Below are 23,327 nucleotides of genomic sequence, written 5' to 3' on the forward strand. Positions count from 1 at the left end.
AAATGTATGGGGGCAAGCTGAATTGAAAATTCCTGATGTAAAAATTGCACAGTTCTGGTAAATGGAGGGGCAAGCTTTATTGACCGTTTCTGGTAGAAAAACTACAACGTTTTGGAGAATGGGCGGGCATCTTAAACTTGACTTCCGACGAGAACCTCAAGGGTATTGAATTCTGAGGACAGTTCTAAAAGAAACGATTTCTGGGGATGATTCCATGAAAATCAAATTTTGAATGAAATTCCAAAGGGATGTTGAGAAAAATTTCAAGGGAATTCCGAGGATAATTCCAAGCTCATTCTGGGAAGAATTTCTGGAGAATGCAGAGGAAATTCTTCTGGAACCTTGGGGGGGGGGGGGGGGGTGATTTCAGTTCCAAGGTGTTGCGAGAAAAAAAAAAAAGTTCTAAAATATTCCGGGAAGAACCTCAAGGATATTCAATTCTTATTACAGTTCCAAAATATTTCTGGGGAGAATTCAAAGAAAATTTTTCACTAGAAATTCATCTTGCAGATAGTTTTAAGATAACTTCAAAAAGAATACCGAGAAAATCAAATTTTGAGGGAAATTCCTAGAGGATTTCAAGCAAAATTTCAAGCGAATTCCAAGGATAATTTCAAGGTGTTCTGAGAAAAAACTCAAAAAGAGTTCTAAATATAATTCCAGTGGACTTCTGAAAAGAATTTCGAAAGAGCTCTTAGGAGAGTTCTAAAAATAAAACCCTAGAAAAACCTCAAGGGTATTGAATTCTGAGGACAGTTCTAAAAGAAACGATTTCTGGGGATGATTCCATGAAAATTCTGCGGATAATTTCTAGTTAATCCTGCAGACAAGAATTCCGAGAGAATCAAATTTTGAATGAAATTCCAAAGGGATGTTGAGAAAAATTTCAAGGGAATTCCGAGGATAATTTCAAGCTTATTCTGGGAAGAATTTCTGGAGAATGCAGAGGAAATTCTTCTGGAACGTTGGGGGTGGGGGTGGGGGTGGGGCATTTCAGTTCCAAGGTGTGGCGAGAAAAAAAAAAGTTCTAAAATATTCCAGGAAGAACCTAAAGGATATTCAATTCTTATGACAGTTTCAAAATATTTTTGGGTAGAATTCAAAGAAAATTTTACGGATAATTTCTAGTGCATCTTGCAGATAATTCCAAGATAATTTCAAATATAATATCGAGCAAATCAAATTTTGAATGAAATTCCTATGGAATTTTAAGCAAAATTTCAAGCGAATTCCGAGGATAATTTCTAGTTCATTCAGTTCCAGGGTGTTCTGAGAAAAAATCATAATAAACATAATTCCAGTGGACTTCTGAGAAGAATTTCAAAAGAGCTCTTAGGTGAGTCCTAAAAAAAAAATCCGAGAAGAACCACAAGGATATTGAATTCTGAGGACAGTTCCAAAGGATTTCTGGGGAGTATTCCAAGAAAATTCTGCGTATAATTTCTAGTGAATCCTGCAGATAGTTCCAAGATAATTCCGAAAAGAATACCGAGAAAATTGAATTTTTAGTGAAATTCTAAAGTGATTTTGAGGAAAATTTCAAGGAAGCTTCGATAGTTTCTGACTTATTCCGGAAATAATTTTTTTTTGAGGAAATTCTTCTGAAACTCTAAGGGAATTTCAGTTCCAAGGTGTTCTGAGTAATAGTCAAGAAGAGTTCTAAAAATAATTTCAGAGGACTTCTGAGAAGAATTTTAAATGAGTTCATAGAGTGCTAAAAATTTCGCAACTGTCCAAAGTTTAAAGTCAGCTTTTGGATTCCCTAATTGAAAAGTGGGTATTAGTTTGCCATTGAACCAACAATCAATATGAAACCACAGACATAACACATTGAATATTTCTCATTGTAAAACATCGTCGCTAAAACATTATCGCCATCTGTTGAGTACACTGTGGTGGGTAGTACGCTGAAAAGATGGCGGTAGTGTTTAAACGTCAAACGCAAGGGATTTGACTATGCGCGCCACAGGTAGTACTGCCTACCAACTGAGATACTTTTAAATTGACCGTTGAATGCTTGTTCGATGAACAACTTGTAAGTGTTATGTCTGTTTGTCTGTGATGAAACTATCGATTTTAATTTGGAACACTACTTGACTAGCCTATTAGTCCCAAGCAAATCGATAAACGTACCCCATTCTAGTCGAAATTCTATTACTACACTATGTTTGTTTTGATTAGCTATGAAAGTTTGACAGATAAAATGAGGGGTCCGTGGATTTTCCTATGTTTCGAGGGGTGCATCGATTAGCTTGGGACCGAAGATAGTACCAAAGCTGAGCCAAAAAGTTGAGCACGTTTCTTCGGGATCTTCTGGTCTTAGAGTTACCTCTATGATTGAACCTTGGTCTATTCTTGTCTTCAATCGTCTAAGAATCTTCTCTGAAAATTTCAAGTAATTTGTTACGGTGGTTAAAAAGTTACAGCTGTTTATGTGCGTTGCAATAAATTCGGGTTTGTCCTTTATATCATCTTTAAAATATGTTGAATGTTCGGCATCATTTTCTGTCACCCCAACTGGCGGTACTTTGGGACGGTTCATCATCGACATAATCGATGGGATTAAATTGCCAATTTCCATTGGCTGTCCGAAAGCAGTTTGCATTGAAGAAGATGAACCACCACCGGAGCAAAAAATAAATAAAATTAGGTAAATTAAACCGTAGTGGTGGGTGGACAGCACCATCTCCCACGCACTTTGGAGTACTCCTCATCCCCAGATTAAATGCACCATAGAAGAAAAAAAATTGCCCCTCCTTAACAAGGTTCCTGTGCACGCTAGTCTTTCATGAACTGGCTGTGTTGGTGTTAGATTAGATTAGATCCAATATGTCAATGATTGACCATTAGGCAAAATTTCATGCAAATCGGAGAAGATCGATCTTGTTGCAGACTTTTTCTTAAAACCTTCTGTCATCCCAGTGTTCAACCCTGTCGCAGTTCATGCAGCAGCAATAGTCGAGTACACCACACTCTGAAACAGCATCATGCATGCTGCTGGTGACAGTATTAACCAGTGTATTCGCGTCACGAGACATGAGCATGACAGAGCCGAACGAAATGTCAACCCAGAACAACATCCACATCAACTAGTACGAACGCGTCGCTTGTGGTGTACCGCACATATGGCCTACTTCGGGCGCTCGCACAGGGTGGGGGGGCATTGCAGCCCAGAAGAAAAAGTGTCAATGACACAGCGACTTCCGGATCACTCACTATTAGCGATGGGTACCGATTAGAGCTAAATGTGTGCAGGCGAGGTGAGGTGGTGGCGCAACAAAGTAGGGTTGGGCAATCGATTGCTTCAACTATGTGTCTACTGGCCGTAAACAAAAACTTTGTCCACCTCGTACACAGCTGCACTGTTACCTATATATTGGTAAATATAAATACACGACAATCAACAGGAACTAGAACAGCTTCACTGCCGACGACGCCGTCGTCGTCGTCGTTGACGTCTGATGATGTTTAGCTAAGGTTTTTATTTACGCTGATAACAGTTTTTTTTTGTAATTACATTTTTAAAACTACCACTAACTCTCTCACCGCTCGCTAGAAGGTATGTGTTAGTCTAGAGAGAAATAAGGTTTTTTTTTAGTAAACAACGCTCTTTGTGTTTATATTTTTCAAGCAGTGAAAAGGATTCCAAGGGACGGTGGAATGGGGGGAGGTTGAGGAAACGTGATCAAACTGAACGGGCGTGATAAGCAAAATACCGCTCACTCGTTCGAGAGGTGTTAGCGCCATTGGGGAAGTGACGAGAGCAGTGTTGCCATCACGCCGAACCTACCGTTGATGGTAGCTGCCCCGATTGGTTCTAATCATTTCGGCGAGATCCATTCATTCGCACCAAGTTGGCGAGTGTGTTCAAGTACAACTATACAGGGAGAGACAGAAAGAGAGAGAGAGCCTACTGCGATCAACTGCGCACATGAACACACGCGACGCACACTTGTGTTTTGCAACCGAATTCGTTCCAGACGATAAACAAAACAAAAAATCACTTGTCTCAAGTAAACAACCGACACTACATTGAAAGAATGGTTCTGTTGCTTCTTTTTGTGCTTCTGCTTCTTGCGCTGCCGGAGCCAGAATTGTTTATCGACAAGAACTTGTCGTCACACTCACGGTGGGCTGTAAACAACGCACACGAGTACGACCACTGCACGAGCAAAAATTGCGAAATCAGCGTATTAATTCATTCTCCGAAGCGGGAGGTTACTACAATACAATGCACAACTTCGGTAGGCGAGCTTCCGATACGAGTTAGACAACACAATCACGCTCGCTCACACGCTCTTCGTTAGAAATAAGTCACTTCGTGGAGCACTTGATGACACTTGTTTTTCTTTTAAAATGAATTGTCAAATAATTCCACCGAATCCACTAATCATAATCGACGACCTAGATCGACCGCACTAGACGCTTCCGAAGGCAACTCCACTGAACGACGCCTGTACGAGAAATGGAATCAGGAGAAAGAGAGTTCGCCACTCGTTCGCACTGCGAATGTTCTCATGGACTAAAGTGGCCTGGGCCAGTTTTCCCGATCGAACCCGCCGCCCGAGAGTTGCAGAAATTCTGCACTCACAGCACAAACATCATACCTTATGTGTCGGGCAGGAGCAGGAGCTTTTCGCAAACGAGTGCAAAAGCAAACCCACAAGTGTCGTATTTCACAGCGGTGCAGCACCATCACCATCGCAGCCACGACACGACGAGAGCGGAAATTCTCCGACTGCTGCGATTATTATTCATCGTTGCCCACCCTGCCAGGGGGAGAGTGAGCTTTCTTCGTTTCACTTTCCACTCGTTTCCACCTGAGCATCAGCGAGAATTCGCGATCGCCATCAACCAACACACTCGAAGCTGGAGAGCCGGCAAAACGGGGGCCCCACCTACTCTTCTCGCAGCGCAGCGAAAGAGCTTTTAAGGTGCACGATCGCACTGTGGCCTTAATTATTATCATTGCCTGCCTGCCTGCTGAGAGCCTTTGTGGACTCCGAAAAGTTACAGTTATCACAACCCGATGAGCCTAATTGAATCGTTGGCGGCCGCGGATCCTCGGAGGTCGATGACTTGCATTGATGAACTGGATGAACATTTCAAAAGGTCCTATTGTGTTTGACGTTTTGGACGCTGGGGCACTAAACCCCTTGATTATCAAAAGGACCTTCTGAAATGTTCATTTGGAACTGCACGAAATGCCAGCGGGAACAGCGAAATTGTGCGCTAATTATGGCTTTTATCTGGATCGACCGATGCGCGACCGCAAGGGCCCCCCCACAACCAAAGCGGTTTCATTGAACAAATCGCGAGGCTTCAAAAATTATGAATGAACATCGGCGATCGCGTGGAAGAGAGAGAGAGGGAGAGCGAGTTATTTCACTACCATCATGGCAGTAGTCATCGATTGGGATTGTTGGGCTCTGTGAGGGGGGGGGGGGAATCATTATGACTTGTGGCTGCGGCGGCGGCGGCTTGGCCCAGGGCGTAAAGTGCTTTGTGTCTCAATTTTTTTTTTTCGGTGCTGCCAAGGAGCGTTTCGATTCACGATGTTTACCTGGAAGCTGTAAAATTGGAAACACGATCGATTGATCAGACATTTGAGGATGGATTGTTGCGGTAATTGGATGGAAGCGCAAAATGTGAGTATGTGTACTCCGAGTATGCGAGAAGATGCTTTTTTTTGCCGCTCATTGTGGAATGAGCTTTGTAAGAATAGGGTTGTAAGAAGCGGAAGAAAAGAGCCTGCGAACAAAGTGTCATAGTGTGCCATGGATGGTTGGCTTGGCTTGTGGGAAAATGTATCATTAGAAGTCAACAGTTAGTTTCAAGCTAATTTAACTTATGTTTAAAGCATATGAATACAATTTATCAAAAGTTTTTTTTTTAAAGCTGATTCTACCACCTGGTGAAAGAACTTTTCACTCTTTAAAATCTTAGTTGTCTCTAGATCCTATGTGTTTGTAGATGCATACCTGAAAAGAGATGAAAGGAGAATAAGACGATTAATGAAACGATAATAATAGCAAGTGTTTGAAATTTGTTGTTTAAAATATATGTATCGATATTTTATAACCTTTTCCAGATCAAATGGCACAAATAAAATTGAATTTCAGACTCGACCTTTTCCGATTTTCGAGAAACTTTTATGGTCAATCATTCCAATTTCAGCTAAAATTCAGCACTGTCATGGTAAATTGAGTGCTGAATTTACCATTTTTTCATATGGGGGACCCTCACCACCTCAAATCCATGCACGCCATTAAGAAGCGCCCATAGTCTACGATGTTTTATGACTAAGTAGTACCGTCTTTCGTGCAGTACAAAAAAAACCTTCCGATATGAAACTGTGCTGATCCCTGGATCAAAAAGTTGGTAATGATGATAAAACTGTAATCAACACTTTTTCTCGAAACGAAACTAATTCATCAAGGTCTTTAAACTTCCTTGAAAGCCTAGACTTTTCTGAAGTTTTCGGAGCTTTGTCTATGAACTTCATTAAGCTTCTCTAGACGTCACTGAACTTCTCAGTTCCCTCAATTTTCCTAAAGTTAGCTGGTGTGCAGTAACTTCAACTTTGATCTACCCTGTTATTTCCCTGAAGTTTTCGGAAATTCCTTGAAGCTCATAGAACTTCCGCGGCCAACTCACGCAGTAGTTCAACGGTTGTTGCCCAAAATGCTTCTCCACACACCGATGTCAAGCTCCCTCGGATGAATCTGCCTACATTTGGAGGTAACATCCTCGAATGGCCTTCTTTTTTTGACCTGTTCGACAGTGCGGTACACAAGAACGTGGCTCTACAGCATAGTCAGAAGCTCTACTTCCTCAAGACCAACCTTGTCGAAGAAGCCGCCGCTCTGATATAGCACCTTCGTATAGAAGACGCCAACTATGCTCCCGCTCTAGCCAAGCTGAAGGCTAGTGTGCAACTTACCTTGTGAAGAGCTGGTCCGAAAGTGAGTGGAGAGTTGCCCGTGTGTGTTTATGAAGCGTTGCCATAGATACCTCTGTTTACCAGCATTGAACTGCTGCGCTTACAACGGAGGGCTGCACACATGGCTTGCTGACTCGTTAAGCGTCAAGTTAAGACCTGCTTACACTAGCGCTAATATATGCCACACAGCTAGGTACAACAAGCCGCTCGAAATCGCTGCACAGTACATTCATCGGTTCTGGAATGAACAATCCATGACGTCACCATCAGCTGCCGGTTTGCGCTCCCTACATGATGTGTCCGATGAAGTTATTCGAGCACTGGAGGCCATGAATCCGGAAGGAAGGGATATATGGTTGCTGTACATTCTAGCCGAAAAACTGGATCCTGAAAGTAAGCAGTTGTGGTGTCAAAAAAGGTCGGAGCTCAACGAACAAGTTACCTTGGAGAAGTTCCTGAAATTTATCGATGCCCGTTCAGCCGATCCGTCAGAAGAAACCGATGTTCATCACGCCACTTCCAAGCAAACATTCTACCAGGGGAGCAACAGCTCTCGTCACCACCGGGCACCTCTCTCCTCCACTAATGTGCGTTTTTCGTGCAAAATCACCGCATCAACTGCATTAGTGTGGTAAGTTTCTTCATGTCAGCTTCGATGAACGACTCCATTTTATCCGTAGGCAGAACCTCTGTGAGAACTCTGAACATTCCGGCGAACTCTTGCCACACTCGTCTGCACGAAGCACTCCAATCGACTGCCGCTTCAACGCCAGGCAACAGTACAGCGGCCAAAACCAATATCTATGGTTCGTCTTCGATGTCGCAAACATTGATTGCACCGCTCTGTCGAGCAACCGATTTCATGGACATCAACGTTCAACTCCTGATCGCAACCCTCAACGTCTTTGACAAGTTTGGACGTCCACATGCTTGTCGAGCTTGACCTTGATTGCGCGTCCCACACAGCCACTGAAGATTTGTGTAAGAAATTGTGTCCCTCCACTGCCGATGTGGACTTCGAGTTCGGTGGAATTACTAATACTTCTGGGCACGCGAATAAAGCAGCACGTTGCTCAGACTATCCGAATGTAGTGCCGTTCATTATTCTTGAGCGACTTACTTCTGAGCTCCCGTTAAAGCCAATCAACATCACGGATTCGCCAATTCCAGGGTCGATTCAGTTGGCTGCTTCGGGTCACTGCTCGCATTCTCCGGTTGAGGTATCCTGACTCTCGATAGATTCCTCGTCTGTTACCATGGGAGCTTGATCGAAACCAAACAGTTTACATTCGCCACGCACTTTCGTGAAGAGCTGGATCGTCTGCGGCAGCAAGGAGAAGTGAGTTCGCCCAGCAGTTTGCACCAACTCAAGCCGTTCCTGGACGAACAGGGTATGCTCAGGGTGGGCGGAAGACTACAACAGGCAAGTCTCAGCTACGACGTTCGACACCCTATATTGATACCTCGCCATTCTATCCTCATCTTATCTGTAAAACCATGACCACATCGTCCATCACCACTGCGGGCCACAAACACTGCTAGCCGTATCCCGGAGGAGATTTTGGATCATCAGTGGTGCAAGTGCAGCAAGGACAGCTTATCGTCAGTGTGTGACGTGTGCACGTGCTAAGCCAGTACCAACGTATCAACAAATGCCATCTGATCGAGTTCAACCAAATCCACCATTTGCGATTACTGGCGTGGACTGTGCCGGTCCAGTCAGCATTGTTGGACATAGGACCAGAGGTGCGAAACAAAGCAAGTCGTACATCGTACTCTTTGTTTGTTTTACAACAAAGGCCGTGCATATGGAAGCTGTGTCTGAGCTTACTACTGCAGCGTTCTTAGCGGCATTCACTCGATTTTCCAGCCGCTACGGTTTGCCAGCGAAAATGTTCTCGGACAACGCAACGAACTTCCGAGCAACAGCTAAGCACCTTCGAGAAATGTACGCGCAGCTCAACTCTTCTATAAACAACGATGAAGTGGTCGACTTTCTAACCGATAAGGGAGTGGAATGGAACTTCATTCCAGCTCGGTCTCCACACCATGGAGGATTATGGGAGTCAGCAATCAAGGTTGCTAAGCAGCATTTGTCGAAAATCACCAGCAGTTACATCTTTACCTTCGAAGAACTGGCCACGCTGATAGCTCAAATTGGTGCCACCATGACCTCGAGGCCCCTTACACCGATCTCCAATAGCCCGATGGATGCTCAACAGCTCACTCCTGCTCACCTTCTGATCGGTCGTGCATTCACCACCGTTCCCGAAGTCAACTTGCTGGAGCGGCAACTTAGCTCGATGTCACGCTGGAACTTCGCACTAGATGGCAGACAGAATACGTGCGATCTCTGCAGCGGATGGCAAAGTGGCAACGTTCATCCCACAACGTTTCGGTCGGGGCGACTTCGTTCTACTGGTGGACGACAATTCGAAGCCAAAGCAATGGCCTACGGGTAGAATCATCGAAACCTTCCCAGGAGCAGATGAAGCAATCAGAGTGGTATCAGAGCCATACCATTGGATCAGGATGAGTATGTTCCAAGAAGACTTCGATCGGAGATTTTGTGGGCGGATTATGTTCGAGCAACATCTCTGGACGTTCCCCTTCCGACTAAGATGTGAACAGTTGTCCCCTGGAGCATCCCCTGTAGCGCCTATTGATCGATAAGTTTGTCTCTTTTCTTTACATATACTGTTGTCTCTTTCCTACAACCAACTCCAAATGTATTGAACTGGAAGAATAAAAATCAATTGGATAATCGGTGATACAATTCGCACGCGTTTTTTTACTCGTTCTTTCGATCGTGATTTTCCCGGGTTTTCCGTATTTTTCAGGCTCTGGCCACTCCACTCTGAGTTTCCCAGAAGTTTCCGTTCCTTCATGAAGTTCCCTTAATATTCGAGAAGTTCTCTCAAACTTTCTAACGTTTCAGAAATTTTCCTGAAATTTTTAGAGCATACCTGAAAATCCTTGAATGTTCCATAAATTCTCGCAGCTTCTTGAAAGTTAGTGCGCTTAGTCTTTCTTAATCTAGCGCAGTTTAGCACCACACGGAATTTTATTATTACTGATGGCTTTCAAATTTATTTACCTTTCCGTACGTTCAATGACTAGCAAAATTCTTGAAATATCAAAGAAAGATCTCAGTGTCTATACTGGTTTATTAACAGGACATTGTCCATGTAAATATCATTTGAAGTTAATAGGAAAACCCTAAGAGGATATATGTCGATTCTGTGGCATAGAAAAGGAAGACTCTGAACACCTACTATGCCCTTGTGCAGCAATCTTCAATTAAAGGCGTATTTTTCTGGATAAGGGGCTGGCAGAACCCTTTGCTATTTGAAATGCAGGTCCCAGTCAAGTAGTACATTTCATTCGAAATGTAATACCTGGCTGGGAAAATGCTGTTACGATGTAACTGATAAAGCAATAGAAAAACGGGGAATATCACAATAGATCAAAGTAATGGTCGCAGTGATGAATAAACCCAACATAGAAAAAAAAAACTCCGGAACCATGTATTGATCCAAATGTTTTCAGATGGATTCAAAATACCCCACAAAACTGGTATTTTTGGAGTCGGGATGACGGGAAGGGACAAGAAATCGATATTGAGGCCATTTGGAATTTCAAGATGGTGGCTTCCGGTTGGAGAAAAACTTGAAAATTCTGTCAAATATCTCTCAATATGGGTATTTTTGGAATTGGGGTGACGCGTAGGGACCGGAAACCCATGTCTGACGCCATTTTGAATTCAATATGGCAGCCTTCGGTTAGAGAAAAAATAGGAATATTCTGCCAAAAAGCCCTCAATATGGGTATTTTTAAAATCTGGGTGAGATGTAGGGCCCTGAAACCCATGTATGACACCATTTTGAATTCAATATGGCGGCTTCCGGCTAGATAAAAACTGGGAAATACTGCCAAATTACACACAATATTAGTATTTTTGGAGTCGGGGTGACGTGTGGGGACCGAAAAACCATGTCTGACGTCTTTCTGAAATTCAATATGGCGGCTTCCGGTAAGAGAAAAACTGGGAAATACTGTAAAATTACCCACAATATTGGTATTTTTTGGAATTTTCGTGACGTGTTGTACCGGAAATAGATGTCTGACGCCTCTTTGAAATTCAAGATGGCGGCTTCCGGTTGGATAAAAACTTGTAAATTCTGTTAAATACCCCTCAATGTGGGTATTTTTGGAATCCGGGTGACGTGTAGGGACCGAAAAATCATGTCTGATGTCTTTCTGACATTCAAAATGGCGGTGAACTATAAAACTTGGAAATTCTGTCAAATACCCCACTATATAGGTATTTTTGGAGTTGTACAGACGTGTGAGAACCGGAAATCGGGTATATATATGGATATTTTTGGAATCGGGATGACGTGTAGAGTCCGTAAATCCATATCGGACGCCTTTTTGAAATCCAAATGACAGTTTCCAGGTTGAGGAAAATATAAAAATACTGTCAAATATCCCTCAATATGATTATTTTTGGAATCGTGTTGATGTGTAGAGACCGGAAATTCATGTCTGAGGCTATGTTGAAATCCATGATGGTGGGTTCCGGTAGAAGAAAAACTTGGAAACACTATCAAATACACCACAATATGGGTATTTTTGGAATCGAGGTGACGTGTAGAGCCCGTAAAGCAATGTCTGACGCCTTTTTGAAATCCAATTTGGTGGCTTCCGAATACAGAAAAATAGAAAAATACGGATGGGTTTTCCGTCCTTACACGTCACTCCGATTCCAAAAATACCCATATTGTGGTGTATTTGATAGTGTTTCCAAGTTTTTCTTCTACGGGAACCCACCATCATGGATTTCAACCTCAGACATGAATTTCCGGTCTCTGCACATAAATGGTAATAATTCCCAGTTTTTCTCCAACTGGAAGCCACCATATTGAATTCAAAATGGTGTAAGACATGGGTTTCAAGTCTCTACACGTTACCATGATTCCAAAAATACCCATGTTGAGAGGAATATGACAGAATTTCCTAGTTTTTCTTTAACCGGAAGATGCTATATTAAATTTTAAAATGGCCTCAGACATCCAGACATCGATGTCCGGTTCTTACACGTCACCCCGATTTTAAACATACTAATATTGTGAGGTATTTGACAGAATTTACAAGTTTTTCTCTAGCTGGAAGCGGCCATCTTGAATTTCAAAACGGCCTCATACCTCTATTTCCGGTCCCTACGCATCATCAAGACTCTAAAAATACCCATATTGTGGATAATTCGGCAGTACTTCCCAGCTTTTCTCTAACCGGAAGCTGGCATATTGAATTCAAAATGGTGTCAGACATGGGTTTCCAGTCGTTACACTTCACCAAGATTCCGAAAATACCCATATTGAGAGGTATTTGACGTAATTTTTTAGTTTTTCTCCAACCGGAAGCCACCATATTGAATTTCGAAAAGACTTCAGACATCTTTTTCCGATCCCTACACGTCACCAAGATTCCAAAAATACCTACAGTATGCAAAAAAAGTTTATCCACCCCCCTACCAATTAACTTTTTTTTTTTTTTTTTTCTGGTGAAAACCAGTTTAATTTTATGAGTGTTCTTCCATGCTTTATCAATTTATGTTTATTTATCACATTGCCATTGAAAAAACGGCGTTTATATCTTTTCATGAGATTTCATGTGATAAATTATGTAAAATTGTAAAAAATTACGCAAAAAAAGTTTATCCACCCCCAAACGGATACTATGATTTAAGTGTGTTTTACAGAGTTTTAGTGTGTATTCTGCAACTTTATCGAATGTAAACATTGTGTCTATCTGTCATTTAGTGCTCTTGAAGTTTTCGTGCTCAAAATTTCAGTTTTGTGTTCAAAATTGGAAGTTATTTGTTTCAAAATGCCCAAAAAAGACCAAATTTCGATCAGTATCCGAAATTTGACTATTGAACATCACAAAACTGGCAAAAGCCACCTTGATATTGCCGAAATTGTCCAGCTTCACAAAGATACGGTCGCTAGAATTGTGCAGGTGTACAAATAGCGTGGTTCTATCTCACCAGCTAAGCGATCAGGGCGTCCTTCAAAGACAACTGACCGAATTGACAGAGCTATCATGAAGAAGGCGGAGCTGGACCGGAGACTATCAGCTCCGAAAATTGCGAAACAGATTGAAAGCGAGTTTTCCATTCAACTGACATCACAATCCGTACGAAATCGTCTTCATAAGAAAGGTTTTAAGGGCAGGCTAGCTCTTAAGAAGCCATGGTTGTCCGCAATATATTTCAAAAAAAGATTGAAGTGGGTCCAGGACCACATTTCATGGACCAAAATTTTATGGTATCTGATGGTAATTAACAGTTAATTCTTGATGGTATCAATGATGACCCAAACAGCATTACTTTCGTCTCGTCTGACCAGATCACTTTATTCCAGTCATCACTGGTCCATGATATGTGGTCCTGGGCCCACTTTAATCTTTTTTTTTAAATTATTTTGCGGACAACCATTGCTTCTTAAGAGCTACTTTGCCCTTAAAAGTTTTCTTATGAAGACGATTTCGTACGGATTGTGATGTCAGTTGAATGGAAAACTCGCTTTCAATCTGTTTCGCAAATTTCGGAGCTAATAGTCCCGGTCCAGCTCCGCCTTCTTCATGATAGCTCTGTCAATTCGGTCAGTTGTCTTTGAAGGATACCCCGATCGCTTAGCTGGTGAGATAGAACCACGCTTTTTGTACATCTGCACAATTCTAGCGACCGTGTCTTTGTGAAGCTGGACAATTTCGGCAATATCACGGTAGTTTTTGCCAGTTTTGTGATGTTCAATAGTCAAATTTCGGATACTGATCGAAATTTGGTCTTTTTTGGGCATTTTGAAACAAATAACTTCCAATTTTGAACACAAAACTGAAATTTTGAGCACGAAAACTTCAAGAGCACTAAATGACAGATAGACACAATGTTTACATTCGATAAAGTTGCAGAATACACACTAAAACTCTGTAAAACACACTTAAACCATAGTATCCGTTTGGGGGTGGATAAACCTTTTTTGCGTAATTTTTTACAATTTAACATAATTTATCACATGAAATCTCATGAAAAGATATAAACGCCGTATTTTCAATGGCAATGTGATAAATACACATAAATTGATAAATCATGGAAGAACACTCATAAAATTAAACTGATTTTCACCAGAAAAACAAAAAAAATGTTAATTGGTAGGGGGGTGGATAAACTTTTTTTGCATACTGTATATTCTGGGTAATTTGGCAGTTTTTCCCAGTTTTTCCCAGTTTTTCTCTAGCTGCAAGTCGCCATATTGAATTTCAAAAAGGCGTCAGACATAGGTTTCCGGTCCCTACACGTCAGCAAGATTCCAAAAATACCCACATTGAGATGTTTTTCACAGAATTCCCAAGGTTTTTCTCCACCCGGAAGCCGCCATCTTGAACTTGAAAAAGGCGTCAGACATGGTTTTCCGGTCCCTACACGTCACCAAGATTTAAAAAAAAATACTCAAAATTGTAAATGATTTGGCAGTATTTCCCTAATCGGAAGCCGCCATCTTAAATTTCAAAACGGCCCCAGACATCGATGTCCGGTCCGTGCACGTCACCCCGATACGAAAAATACCCATATTGTGAGGTATTTGATAATATTTTCAAAAAACTTTTTTATTAAATAAATCCCAAGTTTTTGTTACGTCTGGTTCGATTTACGAACCGCCGCGCCGGTTTGGTTCGTAAATGGAGGTTCCAGTAGATTAATAATTAAAAAAACATGATCGGAAAAAAAAATCTTCGCTCGCAATCGAAAACAACAAACAGCAAAAACTGAAAGGGTCTAGCACAGACCGAACAATTTCAATTAATTTTAATGATATTTTTATGCATGATTTCGAACATGTGAACGCGGATTATGTTTAAGAAAAAAATAAAATATTTTAATCTACCTTGTTTGACATGGAATACGACTCGAAACGCATGTTTACGGTAAAAAATAAAAACCAGCGATTAAACTGATAAATGAACCTACAAAAACTGCGTAGGCCTTTTTCGAAAAACAAAGCAAACTGACATTTCGGCGAATGAACACCGAGTCACTTTACTTTGCAACTCACCTAAGAATGAACCTCTCACCTCACCCGAGTCGACACTGTCGGAATAGAGTCAGAAAAGTCATGTGACTGCGAGGTGACCATTGTCGTCTCACCTCATTCGCCACGCAGAATAACCCTGAAAATGCAGCTTGTTGTGAAGAAAAAGATTGAGAAATTATGTTTTTAGAGCTAATTGAATTTTGAAATCTATGCAAATTTAGACGTTAGAATGCCTCAAACACCGCGTACTACCTTTCATTAAAGCCCATAAAGGTCCCGTGAAGTTTTGGCCAGATTTGGCGAGTTGCCACTACAGCCGGGAAGTCATCCAGTGGCACCGCGATAATAACGTGGATTTCATCGATAAAAACATAAATCCTCCCAACTGCCCGCAGTTCCGGCCCATCGAGAGATTTTGGGCAATCATGAAGCGGAAGCTTAAGAAAAGTGGAAAAACGGCTCGGGACGCGATTCAGATGACCAAAATGTGGAACAAATGTGCCAAGGAAGTTGACTCCGGAGGTGTGCAGTGTTTGATGGGAGGAATAAAGAAGAAAGTGCGAATTTGCATTAGAAACGAGGAGAAATGATTTGTATTGATATTTTTTCCTAAAAGTACCGTGAATTACCTTTGTTTTGATGTATTAAACTTATTTGTACGTCAATCCGTTACCGAGATACAGATGATTTTATTATTCCGGATTCTAAATGGACATAGCTTTAGTACTAGAGAGGAGAGGAATGGCTGATTTTGAGCCAAACGAACTGTCAAAGCCAGAGCCAATCAAGCAGCGCCTATCTTGATTGCTTTGACAGTGTTGCTAGAAATCACCTAGCCATAGGTTGTCAAGGTAATTTGTTTTCAATCCGCTCCTCTCGTGTACTAGACCCTCGCTACTCTGTACGAAAACGTCAAAATCGAAAACATGTTGAATGCAAGCTGAATGTAGGGGGTTTGACAGCTGGTAATCCTTCCCTTAAATCAACCAAAAGTCCACCAGACCCCAATCTGTCCTATCGCTATCGGAACTGCTCGTGCAACCGAGCGAGCTCACTCTGGCTTTGCACATTAATACCCACCGACTTCCCGAGAACGAGCGAGGGAAAACATCTTCACAGCATAAACAACAAAAACACAACACTCTACCGAACATAGGAATAAAAAAAGAAATATGCAAAGGAAATCCATCATATTTTAAAATGCCACAGCAAAAACTTCACTTATAGTAAAGTAACGCACACAGGAAACCGAGACCACATGTGTATGCGCTTCCATCGCAGTCAGGCAGGGCCACAAAAATGAGTAGGTATGATCTGGAGCTCTCTTCATCTGCTTAGGTCCACATTTGTACAAACACCCGTTTCTCGCTCGGCTGTGGTTTTGATGGACTTGTATGGAGAGCAAATTTCATCTCGGGAAACCTACAAACTATCCAAGCACACACGGCCAACGAGAGTAGCTCAAAATGGAGTCGAATTTGACTGGAAATTGAAAAAAATGGGGATTACTCAGTGAATTTTCCAGGAAAAACTTCTTGAATATGCTCGGCAAATGGATCTGACTCATGTTTGAGTATCGTTCACTCAAATTCGCTTAGAATTAATCAATTTTTACTCAAATATGACTAAATGCCACTCAAATAGGGGTCATATTTGAGTAAACACTTACTCATTCAATGACAGTGACCTACACACTTCGGAAAAGTCACTATGATGCGAATTAGAGTGAATGGTATTTGAGTCAAATTAATTTGCCTTGTGAGGAAAATCGCCAGATATTTCACTCAGTCTATTAGTATTCTCCTACACTGAGTAAAATGTTGCTTGATTTTCCTCATATTTCAGCAGTTTTTCCCGGAAAAGTGAGTAACCCCACTTTTTGGATTGTTGAGTCCAATTCGACTCACTTACTGAGGAACTCTCATCGGCCGTACGCGATGAATCGAGGCGCAGGGATTAACTGCGTTTGCTTGCGCTTCCCTGCTGCCCCCCCCCCCCCCCCCCCACCCAGAGTGACGTGACCTCCGAGGAAGTTTTTGGAAGGTTTTTGTTTTCTTCACTTCTACACTCATTCAACTTTTGTGCTTCTAATTGTTCGTTCTCTTTCGGTTGCCTGGCGATGTGTGCAATACCAGCAGCTCAGCGAAGGTTTCGTCGAACGGAGTTTTAGATCTTCCTTCCTCGTTTCGGATTCGACCGACCGCTTATTTTGGTGCTGGTCATCGCAGTAGTCGTTGTTGTTGTCGTTCCGCATTTTCTCTTCCGCTCCAATGCGAAAACAAAGCAGGCGAGATAGAAAAATACACACCGAAGAAATAGGTTTGATCGTTGTTGGTTGATGCTTCTTTTTCGTCTTTTTCCCTCCCGGAGGGATTTATTGTACTCTGATTTATTGACGGTCATAATTAGTGCGGTCTTTGAGTGTGTGCTTTTTCGGGGCTAATTGAATGTTATTTTTTTTTTGCTTTCAACGATTTTGAGTTGGATTTCTTTTCATCGGCCACGTGTTTTGAAAAGACACGTGTAGCAAACCGAGTTGGTATAAAGCGCGCACGTGCACTCCCTCCCCCAACTCCTGCGAAGGTGACAAATGACGTGTGCAGCACCGCCAACTGGACACATTCTGATGCAGTTTGAGCGCGGCATGCAACAGATTGAATTGCAGTGTGCAAGTGCACTGGAGAAAAATGCTATACCCGATTGGCACCGGCCAGGAGTCGGGAGAGACCAAGAGCATTCTCCGGAGAATGAGAGAAGGGTGAGAGTGAAGCCAACCAGCCACCACCACCAGCAAGCAAAATGTCGACGGCGTCGAAAGCTTTTCGCATGCAGTCGGGATTCGTACTATGCGGACAAATTCTGAGTAAATTCAGTGTTGATCGATTCTCTTCGTTGAGGTTCCAGCTATTTTTAACACACGGCTCGATGACGGAAGGGAAAGTCGTCGAAGAGAACCGATCAATATTACTCTAATCCATTGTTCGAGTTGAAATATGGCGTCATTCGAATTCTAGATACACATTTGAAAAGGTCCTATCTGCATTATAGATTCTCTTTTCTCGACTTTCTCTTTCGTTAATAACTTGGCTGCTTTCATATTTCGGGCTAATGTTTCTACATAGTTTGTTAAAAGAAAGTATTATGAAGCGTATTGAACGATAAAAACAGCTGAACCAAGGTCACCAGTCTTGGGTCATCTTTTTTGTCAGTGTGCCGGTCATAGAGCAAGCTGCGATTGGTTGTAAAATACCCATCCCGGCAACCCGGTATTTCTGGCACCTTGAATGTTTTGGTTTGAAATCACAAGGATCAAACGGATTTTGGATAACGCGGGAAGTGGCGGGTGTGCGAAATTTTGGTGTTTTGTGTTCATAGGATAATAAAAGTCCTGTGTTTAGGGGCTTTATAATGCCCTCAAAGGCAGACCAGAAACCTAGCATTTCGTGATGTGAAAAGCAACGGTCTATCAGCGGTCGGAAAGAGTTGGAACCGGTGGGGAACATTGTTGGAGACCGACTATAGAGGATGATGAATAGACTTCTGTAGTTTGTTTTGTGTGAGTTGCAGCATTATTTGAATTAAGGGTATTAATGTGGCCTAATTAACTGCCTCTTTCTCTTGAGCCCACTCTAGAACCTACATTTCATATTTGGACCTATAAGTGAACTGCTGGTCTGAGTTCCTCAGTCAGTCAAACAGCACGTAATGTTGTGAACAACTTCAATAACAGTTGTCCAGCAGTGCTCCCATTTTATTTACAACAGTCCAATGTCTACGAGATTGTGGTGAAGGTGTGCCGATGGATGTGCCGAATCTAATTTCGGCACAATGTGCTGAGTGACTTATGGTTGGAAATATTCTCGAATTCCCTGGACATAGAGTATCATTGTGCTTGCCACACAATATACGAATTCATGCGTTGGTATTGGCATCGAAAGCTCTCAATTAATAACTGTAGAAGTGCATTTAGAACACTAAGTTGAGAGCACGCAATAAGCTAATATGCACTAAGCAATAAGCTTGAAATGCGAATAAGAAGAAGAAGAAGAAGCCTTACCCCTTGAGCTGAACATGTTTTTGGAGCCGAGTTTTTAACGAAAGAGAGAGTCGATGAAGAGCAATGATGACATTCCCAGCTATTTTGAGCACACATATCGGTGAAAGAACTTATTATCTACCTTCCAATATATACGAGAAAAACGACAAGAAACGGTTCTGTACCCATGTTATTAACGAAAGAGAATGTCGCTGAAGAGAATCAATCAATGTTACTTAGGACCTAATGCATTCCCTAATAAAAATATCATAAGCGCCGTAGTGTCGCCCTAACCTCAATCTACGTGTTCAACAACTCTTTATACGTAAACAAACAAGAGAATCTTGTATCTAATTGATACAAATCAGTGAAACTAAAAGACCCTGTGCTCTTTGAAACTGATTGGAACGTAAACATGACCCTAAATAACGTTTCAAAGTTGTTGAACCGGTAAAAAGTGAGGTTACGCAACGCCACTGCATAAGCGAACGATAATCCAAAATATAGAACTAGTCCACAAATGGTTTGGAGGATAACCCGGACACGTCGTTAAGCAAAATCCAGCTGAACATTGCATTAGGTCCTAAGTAACATTGATCGATTCTCTTCGTCGACTGTATCTTTCGTTAATAACTTAAGCACATAACCGTTTCTTGTTGTGTTTGTCGTATTAGATGCTAGATAAAAGCTTCTTTTATCTATGTATATGTGTGCTGAAGATACCTGGGAATGTCTTTACATGGCCGTGGGGATACAAAGAGAAATTCGACGAAGAGAATCTGTCAATGTTACTTAGGACCTAATGCAATATTCAGCTTGAAATAACCATAACATTTTTATCAGGGTTGTTCAGTTTGAAATCATTCAAAAAATACCTCAAACCTTGACTCACTTTCAACCACTGTCCAGTGCCCATCGACCGCATGCGGCGAATCTTGACTGTGGTTATGAATATGGAAATTTAAACAGTGATAAAATGTAAACAATTGTTTTCCCTCTCGCCTCTCCGAGTGCACTTTCGCGTCGTTGCATTCTGCTGTGCCGATGGCTGACGCAACGCACCAATACACGGACGGAAGCGTGCATTTATGAGCGCGCATATGAATATGAATGGGGTGAATTGCATACCGTCGAGCGCCCATTGGGTCCGGTGCATTCGGCGGCGGTCTAGAAAGAGAAAGCTAGTGCAATTGTTGCATTCTCCTATATAGGAGGGGTAGCAGGCTATGACTATGATGACAGGGATGGCCGACTCGTCACAGCCAACTGTGGTGTGTTGGTCATTTGGGACCGGAGAAGAAGAAGGAGGAGGAAGTGGGCGGAAATTTGCCGGCCGGCGATGCGCTTTGTGGAATGCCGCCGCGGTGGCTGTGGGAAAATGTTGCAAGGTGCAATGAGGCCTGCTGGGGGGAGTGACCAGGTCGTGTGCACTTGATGGTAACTGTTGGTACTCGGCAGAGCCCTGAAAGTGGCGGAGCATGGATGCGAGGATTGTGAGTGAGATAATCGTCGTTTTTTAAGCCAATTTCAGGTGTTTAGATTAATGCGAGGACATCTGATGCAGTCTTCCAATATTCATAAATTCTTCATTCCAATAATGAATCCTAAGGCTGTGTTCCATTTGGTGAATTTTCACTTAAATTTGACACTTCGAAAATAAATTAAGATGTTCGAATATCCCTCTGTTGTTGATCTTGCTATTTCCGAGAAGGTGTTTGTCAATATTGATTCCTGGTCTGTCAGAAATAAGTCTGGTACAATAGCAGGTTTATTTGAAAATTTTCCATCTGTTAAATTTAAGTGAAAATTAACCAAATGGAACACAGCCTAAATATCGCAGTATTTCCCTGGAAATCACAAAAGATTGCGAAGAAAAACTGCCTTAATTTGCGAGTGAACAACGAAGATCGAAGTGTGCTATGCTCGCGAGGTGACGTGTTTGTTTTCCCGGTCGCTCGTTGCTGTCACTCTGCTTATTTTTAATAGTGGAGCTTCTTGAAATAGTTTTTGGTTAACAGCAGAAGGAAAACCGTCACGAGTGCGAATTAATCTTCACGACAATCGACCGTCGTTGCAGTAATGCTCAGAAATGGCCAAGTGGCCCCCCGAAGTGCAGATAATTTAAAGTGTTTTTATCACACTTAGCTGGAGTAAATTGGATCATTCAGGTTCCATTTTGTTTGTTTAATTTTATTTCAAGACCAACAATTGAAATGGCCTTAATTCCATTTTGTAAACAAACCTTGTAAGGCCATTTTATCGCGAACCGAAGTCCGCAAAGGCAAACCAACACAATGAACAGGTAGGGTAAATTTTAATCTACCAGATTGTGGTTTAGGTTTGCGAATGAAGGTTTGGGTCCGCGTGAAAATGGCCTTACAAGATTTGTTTACAAGATGGAGTAAAGGCCATTTCAATTGTTGGTCTTGATTTTAAACAGGATTGGAATTTTAATTGAGGAGCTTGACTGGCTTGGCGGCTGCCGCTTTTGCTTACTGAGTAGAAGATCGTGATCGAATCCTGACTATTGACCTGGTTATTATCATGCTTTTCCAGTTATTTACTCCACTTATCCACTTATTAACTGCTTTTCCAGTTAGTTTTCCTTAAGCTATCAGAAAAAAAGAACGTTAAAAAAGATACATCACAGTTACAAGTATACAATCTACGAATTACTCCGTTACAAACGCAATGGAACAAAGCAAAGCCTCAACTTAAATTGCCAATAAACAACGATGGATAGATCAATGGCCGCTGCTGTTCGGTTTAAAACCGTCCGACAAATTTGAGAACATACATGATGAATCCTGATGAATGTGGACGCCTCTCTTAGCTCAGTCGGTAAAAGCGCAACTTCAAAGCAAGACCATACTGAAGATGGCTCGGGTCGGAACCACCCTAGAATTCATGGTCATAAAAATGAGGGCCTAACTATAAGGAACAACTTTGTAGAAGAGACTTTTAGTCTTAAGTTTCAATTTCAGGCTCAAAACATATCATTCCACTTAAATCTGCATTCTGGACCACTGTGCAATGGACGCAAAACGTGGTCATCACTCACACACACAGATCACGAAACGGTTGCTTTCCAAAATCGACGACGCATCGACTGAAAGAACTGCTGATGAAGAACAATGAGGAGGACCACACAATGGTTGCTGCCGAGTAAACAGACGATCGCGTGACACACATTGAGAGTGGTCAGCTTCTGTCGACAGCCGAGTGAATACTCAAAAGCTCTCAATTAATAACTGTAGAAGTGCATCTAGAACACTAAGTTGAGAGCACGCAATAAGCTTATATACGATAAGCAATAAGCTTGAAATGCGCAAATGAAGAAGAAGAAGAAGAAGAAGAAGAAGAAGTGAACGTCTGTAGTGAAATATCGGTACCGTGGATCACAGGTAATCCGACCGTTTTCAATCTGAACACTTGTTAATTGTTTAACCCCACTTATTTGCACAGCGTTTAAACTAAAAATTGCTCAAACGTCATCCACTGTATGGAATGGAGGAAAGCGAAATGGAACATTGCAAAACGGAACGCAGAATTAAAACAAAACGGCAAATGAGGTTACCAGAAACATGCATTTCTGATGCTGATAGGGTTACTAGAGGTTCTAATGCATGAAGTGCCGTACAGATTAGCGGGGGTCCACGGTATAAAGAAAGAGAGAAGGATTAGTAATTTCCATTTAATTCCACTGCCTTAATTGCTTATCATTGTCAGTTACGTGTATTTCGTCTACAATGTACAGACGTCTTCAGTTCAGCTCATACTAGTCGAGTATTAGTGCTGAAGACATTGAAGGAGTCTGCGAAAATCGAGGTAGGCCGTGCATTGAAACTGACGTGTTTTGAATTTGCTGCTGCTTTATTTTCCGAGATGTTTATTGAAAATTTAGTGCAATAAGTCCTTTAGCTGGTGCATTTTGGACACCTGAAAACTTTTTAAATAATTTCGCGTGTGTTTATTAGTGCTGTTTGATTATTTAAAAAAAAAAGTCTCTTGCAAAGTGCTGCTGCCTGCAAGCCAAAATGGGCGCGTATCTATCGGAACCACTCACAACGAAGGATTCGAGTGAGGAGGCAATTGATTTGCTTGCTTGCGGTTCCAGCTCGATGCAAGGCTGGCGGATCAGCCAGAAGTATTAGTTTCTAGTGAAAGAAATGATCTCCATCATATCACTAAACATAACCACGAGCAATGACGAGGAAGTGCATCCCAAACCCCATGATAAATAAGGAGC

The 23,327-nt window shown here is 41.9% G+C and overlaps 1 protein-coding gene across 5 annotated transcripts in view; it reads right to left on the minus strand.

Annotated features, from left to right (window-relative positions):
* Imp (IGF-II mRNA-binding protein) overlaps positions 1-23,327 on the minus strand; it is a 268,323-nt gene that overhangs the window by 58,634 nt on the left and 186,362 nt on the right. For 2 of the 5 annotated variants that reach the window (XM_065227328.1, XM_065227314.1), the window contains exon 1: positions 3,791-4,531. The exons of the other annotated variants lie outside the window; for them this stretch is intronic. In XM_065227328.1, the coding sequence (XP_065083400.1) occupies positions 3,791-3,840 (50 nt within the window). In that variant the 5' untranslated portion in view covers positions 3,841-4,531. Of the gene's footprint in view, positions 1-3,790; positions 4,532-23,327 lie in introns of those variants that run through there. 5 annotated transcript variants of the gene reach the window in all.

The sequence above is a fragment of the Ochlerotatus camptorhynchus genome, unplaced genomic scaffold (genome assembly GCF_037179485.1).
Source record: "Ochlerotatus camptorhynchus isolate MF236.1 unplaced genomic scaffold, CSIRO-AGI_Acam_v1.1 ptg000022l, whole genome shotgun sequence".
Classification (NCBI taxonomy): Eukaryota; Metazoa; Arthropoda; class Insecta; order Diptera; family Culicidae; genus Ochlerotatus; species Ochlerotatus camptorhynchus.